Below are 7,395 nucleotides of genomic sequence, written 5' to 3'. Positions count from 1 at the left end.
TTTTCCCCACATGAAAGTTATGCCGACTTCTGCCTAGTAACAACAGTTCCTCTGATTGGTGCAACTAGTCTCCTCCGTTTGTGTGGGTGTTTGTATTAGTGTGTGTACGTGTTAAAGAAAGTCTTCAAACTGGATTCAGTCTGAGGTTTGTATTGTTCATTTAACTACTTTATGCACAGGAAGTTAACAGTGGTCAGGTGTAGGTTATAGTGGCCATGTCTCTTTCTCTTATTGAACCATTATGTTGGAGATATTCTAGACTACTAAGTAACTCTGGGTTGACAATTAGCCTGTAAAATGTTGACTGGTCTAATAAACGTGTAGTAGGCAATCCAGCCCCTGTGCTATTTGGAGCATGAGTGAATGTAAATGTGAAAAAGCAGCATGGTGAGTTTGAGACTAGTTTATTGTCCCATGTGCTCACCTCATGCTTTCTGAGAGAGCTGCTGCTTTCATTCCGTCCGAAGCACATACAGTAAGACGGAAAAGGGGGGGTGAGCCGTGGTCGCCCCCTATCGACGCTGACCCACCGGCTCCCCTTGGTCTGCTCCTAACCAGACGTTCCCTAGACTCAGCCCCGGACCTCCTACCTCCTCTTCAGAAGCCAACCGGCTATGGTAGGGAGGGGGTGCACCCCATCCCCCTCTGTCTTTCCTTATATATATGTATATAATCGAATCCCTTCCTCGCGCGCTCACTAGCAGACTGCTTGTCTCTTTGACCCCCCCTCCCCCCTCCCCCATCTTAACAACAGCTGACGTCAAAGCGCGCACTCATTGCCTCCTCCCCCTGAGCGCGCACTAGCCACCACACTTTGTGTGTGTATGTGTGTGCGCGCGCACAGTCAGTGATCGCGAGGCAAGGGTTTTTGTCCGACGGAAGGCAGCGTTGTGTTCTTCAGAGGGCTCGCGCACGCCGTAGGAGCAGCAGTAGCAGCAAGACGGTGATTTAAAACAATTTGAGTGCAGCCACTCGATTGCTACCGCCTGTCCCTGCTTCCACACACTGACCTTTCAACAGGCTCATTCTATCATTATATCTGCGCTGTTTATATAAATCGCAGCATGGAGGACCAGCTACTGTGCTGCGAGGTGGACTCCATCAGGAGAGCCTACCAGGACGTCAACCTGCTCAACGACCGGGTTCTCCACACCATGCTGAAGGCAGAGGAAACCTACCTACCGTCTCCTAACTACTTCAAGTGTGTTCAGAAAGAAATAATTCCTAAAATGCGGAAAATAGTTGCCACATGGATGTTAGAGGTTGGTTTTTCCTTACTTCAATCTTTATGTGCATGGGTATCGCTGCTAAGTGGTGGGCTGTCGCTAGTGTACAATGAAAACATGAGACGTGAGTGTAGATGTGAGAGTTTGGAGTTTCGAGAGGCTCGTGGCTGTTCACATTCACACGTTACATAAACGCTCTGAGAAGTATGTCCTCACAAGTGCTGGGTGGTCCGCGCAGTTAACAGGAGCATTGGATACAGATTGCAGTAATTTTGCACCTAAAACGACTTTATGTTTGATTATTTCTCTACCTATATTTACCTAATCGTCATGAAATGTCAGATTTTGTATGAATTGAGAAAATATTCCCAAATAACAGCAATGTACACGTATGCAGTCTGGACCGTGCCAGTATTATGCGCCATCTTTGTCGTCGTATATAAGAAGGATTTAAATGTCTTTGATAATTTAACACCAGTAACATTAACAGTGAATGTGTTAAATGAGTCAGAAAAGCATCTCTGTCCTGACACTGAAACACGGGGACTGCTGCAGCTCGCTCAACTGGAACCCACGGCTCAACTTTGTTTTGCTTCTCAGGAGTCCGTGAAGGTCGCTGCGGGGGGAAAAAAGTTTTTTAAATAAGTGCTATAGCGTTTGATTCATTTTACACGTCGGTTTTGATACATCAAATGTTTGTCAACATTTACATCAAGTTTTCGATTGAATTATCTCTAGTTAAATATTTCTAAATAATTTCTGAAACAGCGCGCCGCGGAGCCGGGGAAGTGCACCCGCAGCATGTCAAAAGAGCTCAGTCCGAGAAATTATTATTATTATTTTTTAAACCAAACGATTTACAAGTCGACACATTTCCGCCTCATTCGACCAAGCGTTCGATGGGGAACATTTATACGCTAATTGTGCTCTCTCTGATAATTTTTAAATATTTATATATATTTTTTGAAAAGATGACGAAGTTGAAATTAGAGAGTGAAACTTGCATCGACGCCACCTTTGTGTCTTAGTCTGAACTGACTGCAAACAAATCCTCGCCTGTTTACTTAAGCAGGTTGTCTTAACACTAAAATGGATCACATATACTTCAGGCGTTTTCAGTTGAATATGAAATTTTGTTTATATTCAGTAGTGTGCTACACATACTATATAAATTCTTAACTCAAACGAATTAAATGCACAAATCGTTAAATTTGTGTTGAATTTATTGAGGATGATTATGAGCAGCTGTTGAATCAATACAGATGTGTATGGTATAAAAAAGAGCCAGTGAGGGCAAAGACTTGTAATTCATTTACTTTTTAATGTAAGAATGTTCCTTTCAACAAAGCAACCTCAACCTCTAAGTGTTTCTCTCACCTCTCAGGTCTGCGAAGAACAGAAATGCGAGGAGGAGGTTTTCCCCCTAGCTATGAACTATTTGGACAGATTTTTATCAGTGGAGGCCACCAGGAAAACCCGACTACAGCTGCTGGGAGCCACATGCATGTTTCTAGCATCTAAGATGAAGGAGACAGTTCCCTTAACAGCAGAGAAACTCTGTATCTACACAGACAACTCAATTCAGCCTGGAGAACTACTGGTAATTGCCGTCTGCAGTCATGGATGTTGTATAACACACATTGTACCTACATTAGCAGCAAACATTGGAGAGCACATGACCAGAACAGTGTTAAACTTCATCTGATTTGTCAATGTCACGTGGTCATTAAGTATAGATTGTGTTGAAACAACACGAATAAATATGGTTAAATTGAAGAAAGTAGAAATGCAGCTTTGGTGGAGTGGTGGCTAAATTACCGTCTGTGACTTTCCCATGGTGACTAGAAGGCCTCTCTTATTTCATGAATGGTCTCAGTGACTGCCAAGAAAACCCAGACTCACAGCGACAGCCAGTGGCTTCATGATAGAGGTGCACTGAACATGAAGAACCACAGTCTCACTGTTCTCTGCTGAGTTATTTATGTTTCTGTTGCCATTGCTGTGATTCCATCCGGGGGGAGACAGTTCCTGATATTTCATGTGCATGTAGTATTTAGAGATGGTAATGTAAATATAATAAATACATGTATGAAGTAGATATGTCTTGTATCCCAGACTCACAAATTACACAAGAACCATACAATACTTAAGAGCAAATTATATTAGAATAATTTAAATAATGAAAAAAGTAATACAAGAACCTTGGTTGTAGTCAAAATGGTGTTGAAATGACAAAGTGTGACAGCTGTAGTAAGTGAACGCTACAGCAAATGTGAGGAGGAGCTAATTTTTCTCTTGCAGTAAGTGGGTCAGTTTGAGTGAATGTGTTTGGTCTGGTCCATCCACAGCAAATGGAACTGCTGGTTCTCAACAAGCTGAAGTGGGATCTGGCTTCAGTCACACCCCACGACTTCATTGAACACTTCCTGTCCAAGCTGAAGATCTACCCGTCCACCAAGCAGATCCTGAGGAAGCATGCCCAGACCTTTGTGGCACTCTGTGCTACAGGTAATGCACCCATGTCGATATATGAAGTTCTGCTATTTATATGTGTACAGCCAAAATGTATACATGCATTATTTGTATCGCGCCAAATCATAATATACATTATCTCAAGGCATAGAAGGTCGAGACCTTAAAAATTATGGAGAAACCCAACAGTTCGCACAATGAACAACCACTTTGGCGACTGTAGAGATAAAAAGAAACCTCTAGTAGAACCAGACTCAGTGTGGGTGGCAGAGAGAGAGAAAACAGTTGTTCAACCATCATTTGTGCTCTGACAGACAAGCTGTTATAAAAAAGAACATGAGAGGGATATTTTTTCATATTCAAACTGTGTTGTGTCCCATAGATGTTAACTTCATTGCCAGTCCTCCATCCATGGTGGCAGCGGGCAGTGTGGTTGCAGCTGTTCAAGGTCTCTACCTGAAGAGTCAAGATGCCTCCTTGTCCTCCCAAAACCTCACCAACTTCCTGTCGCAAGTCATTCGCAGTGACCCGGTATGCAAACAGTCACACTCCCAAAGCCATATTTGAATGAGTTTTTCATGGTCTTGGCTCAGTGTTGATTTTGTGCTTGCAGGACTGCCTGCGTTCATGTCAGGAGCAGATAGAGTCTTTGCTAGAGTCGAGCCTGCGGCAGGCTCAGCAACATAGCAGTACAACAGAAACCAAACTAATGGATGACGACGTGGACCTGTCCTGCACCCCAACAGACGTCAGAGACATAAACATCTGAAACTACAAACAGCTGCGTTGCACGATGACCTGATGATCGAAGATCAGTTATGGATAGAGGTTGTTGAAGAGACTGCTGAGGAGAGGGGTGTGCCCCAGTTTAACTCAGCCTCCCCTGACCCTTCAACCTGTTGGTCTACTATCCTATCCAACATGTCACTCACATGCACGCCATCTGCTATGACTGCCAAGAAGGAACAGAGCGCCCTCTGCAGGCCCTGCAGTAAACCTCACGTTACATTTCCTGCCAGTGTCCCCTCCCATCCTGGGAAATGAACTGAACACTAGACAAGTGCCAGGAGAAAGACTATGAATATTGATGACCTGTGTGGGCTGGAGGTGAAGCCACAAAAACACACTTTTACTAGCTGTTTTATTCTTGTTCCCACAAATATTAAACTAGGAATGTTACAATTACAGCAGACTCAACTTGCCTACTAAAACATCACAAAGTGTCAAGAAAGTAGGTCCTTGTAGTTTGCCTTCAGGTTTTCATCTGAAATCTGACATGTACTATAGAGAAGAGGCCTTCTTTTCATATCTTTGTTATACCTAGAATGTTTTAGACTTCCTGTTTAAGCTCATTTTTTTTGTCTTGTTGCAGTGTAGACAGTCATATACCCCTGATTGCTTATGTTTAGTCACTTTATTATATATCATTTTTGACACTTCTATCAATTAGTCTTATACCTCTTTTCTTCCAAACCTTTTGTTTTTTTAAAACCAAGTCTAGTGTGAGAAGCTCTGTTTTAACACCCTGTGGACTGTGGACTGCTGAGGTTAAGGTGTGTACAAATGGAATTCTGTGTTCATTTGTTGGTTGCATACACTTAACCCATTTCACCTCACTACAATTTGATAAGATCAAGTAGATGCAGACAAAAGCAGAGCAATCCACATCTAGTTATATTTTCTTTGTCTGATTAGTTACACCTAATACCATTCCAGCTTTGGTTTATCTTTTTTTTAAAGCACTTTTGGTCAGCACTGCTGGCTTGTCTAAAAAGATCACAGTGATAAAGTTTGTAAAACAGCATGAAAATGGAATGGGGCTTTGACCAGGTGTTACCAGCGTACAAATGATTCATCTGATGAGACAAAAGTGACCAGCATGGCAAACATACTTTTTAAAACAAGACTGAATGCTGCTGGACACTGACTTAAGTTTCGTAGATTCAGTGGATCACTTAACATGCCTTTTAAATCTCAGGTTGGAGTTTTAGTCCAACAAATATTTCACACAGGCAGAGCCTCTCCTGCATTTTAAGAAATATCATTGTTAGTTGATCTTCAGTGCGCAGAGCCAAAGGCTCACAGAAGTTAAAGTAAGAATTAAAATAATACTTTTTCATATAGTATTTTTTTTTAAGCTTGGATTTTCTAGTTTGCTAGCCGTGACCTCACCTACTGACATTTAACTCAAGAGCAGCTGTGCCATCAATGCTTGTAAACCTAAAACTCCAGTCTGCCTCTAAATTGCCAAGAGAGCATCTCCTCCATTGTTCCACCTCTGTTCAAATACTGCTCATGGATCTTGGATGCAGATGAAGCTTAAAAGAAAGGGTGAGCGTTGAAACTATTAATGTGATTTTGCACAAACCTAAAAGACATGGGCTGCATTTCTTGGGGACTTGCTTAAAAAGATGAGAGCAAACTTGACAAGAGTACCAAGGGGTGAGACGACAAAGAGCAAAAAGGGTGATGGCTCAACAGTGAGGTGTGTCCTAACGCTGTCAAGTCAGGGTTCCTACACAGGACAGGGATGGTGTCATGAGCAAGTAGGTGTGTCCTATCAAATGTGAAGAGTAAAAGATTATTGTGAGCAGGATGACTTAATTTTGAGAGTGTCAAACTGTGTAGGAACCCTGTGAATTAGTTTTCTGATTGTACATTAAGGATAGAGAATAGGAGAGAAACACTCCCTGTATTCTGCTGCTATAGGAAATAAATTCCAGCTACATGTAAAAAGAAAAAATGTTATGGATTTAAATCAATGCTTTCTCATGTTTGCTGCTACATTTTTATACATAAATGTCAATATTCTGCCATTGTAGTTTGGTATTTTCTAATAGAAAAATGTCTTATTGAAATCCTCAGCTTTTATGTAGAATCTATGTGATCAATTTTTGTTTTTTGTAATTATGTAATATGATTCTCCATACTATTCCAAAAAACAAGGAAAAACTAGACAATGTACAGAAATGCTTTGATCCACAATACCTCAAGTGACAGTCAAGATATATCTCTAATTTAGGTATTTTTATTTGTTTAGCTCTTATTCTATTTTACTTGTTGGTTCAGTACCTACTTGCTCTGTTAAATCTGTTTGAGGTGAAACATCCATGATGGAAACCCACAATTCCAGGGCATTCTTTGATGCTGGTGCCATAACAGAAAATGGGATATGTATAACTCTGTTGAGTGTGAAGCTGTCTCGGTGAAAGAGACTTTATCCCCCTTTAGGCCCATAGTGGCCTTCCTTCCTTCCCCTTTTTTATATTTATGAAAGAAAAAAAGCTTTTTGTTTCATGTTTCAAACTTTTGGTGAATTGATTTGAGTATATAAATAGATTCAGTGTCATGCTCAGTAAGCCATTTTTGTTTGGTTTTTACAAATCATTCCTCACAGTTGTCTACTTCATGCCAGTTGTCTTCAGCCGGAACAGTGTATTATTTGTGTCGACTACACAATAAAACATGTTGTAGATGGAGTATGGTGAAGTGGCTGTCTCTTCTCTTCTTCAGATGGAATGAAGGTAACTCACTGCATGCTACTGATGCTGAAAATAAATTGCAAATCTTGAACACAAGTTATTGGAGTTCACATCATGAGGAGATAGTAGAGTTGGGAAAGAAGACAATGTCTATGGCCCAGGCCCAAGGTCTACTAAAATTTTTTTTTCATGTAAATACTTTTATTGGAGAATAA

General features: G+C 41.2%; 1 protein-coding gene across 2 annotated transcripts; it reads left to right on the top strand.

Annotated features, from left to right (window-relative positions):
- The first annotated feature begins 804 nt into the window (after positions 1–804).
- On the top strand, positions 805–7,178 carry ccnd1 (cyclin D1). 2 transcript variants are annotated; one of them, XM_035162827.2, is made up of 6 exons: positions 807–943; positions 1,064–1,262; positions 2,611–2,826; positions 3,575–3,734; positions 4,081–4,229; positions 4,312–7,178. In XM_035162827.2, the coding sequence occupies exons 2-6, from the start codon at positions 1,065–1,067 to the stop codon at positions 4,465–4,467; spliced, it is 879 nt and encodes a 292-aa protein (XP_035018718.1). In that variant the 5' UTR covers positions 807–943; position 1,064; the 3' UTR covers positions 4,468–7,178. The 2 variants fall into 2 exon arrangements, with proteins under 2 accessions (XP_035018727.1, XP_035018718.1); XM_035162836.2 differs by having other exon boundaries at positions 805–1,262.
- The last annotated feature ends 217 nt before the right edge of the window (positions 7,179–7,395 follow it).

The sequence above is a fragment of the Hippoglossus stenolepis genome, chromosome 1, assembly GCF_022539355.2.
Source record: "Hippoglossus stenolepis isolate QCI-W04-F060 chromosome 1, HSTE1.2, whole genome shotgun sequence".
NCBI classification, from domain to species: domain Eukaryota; kingdom Metazoa; phylum Chordata; class Actinopteri; order Pleuronectiformes; family Pleuronectidae; genus Hippoglossus; species Hippoglossus stenolepis.
The sequence above is the reverse complement of the archived record's forward strand: the minus strand, read 5'-3'. Positions and strand labels throughout refer to the sequence as shown.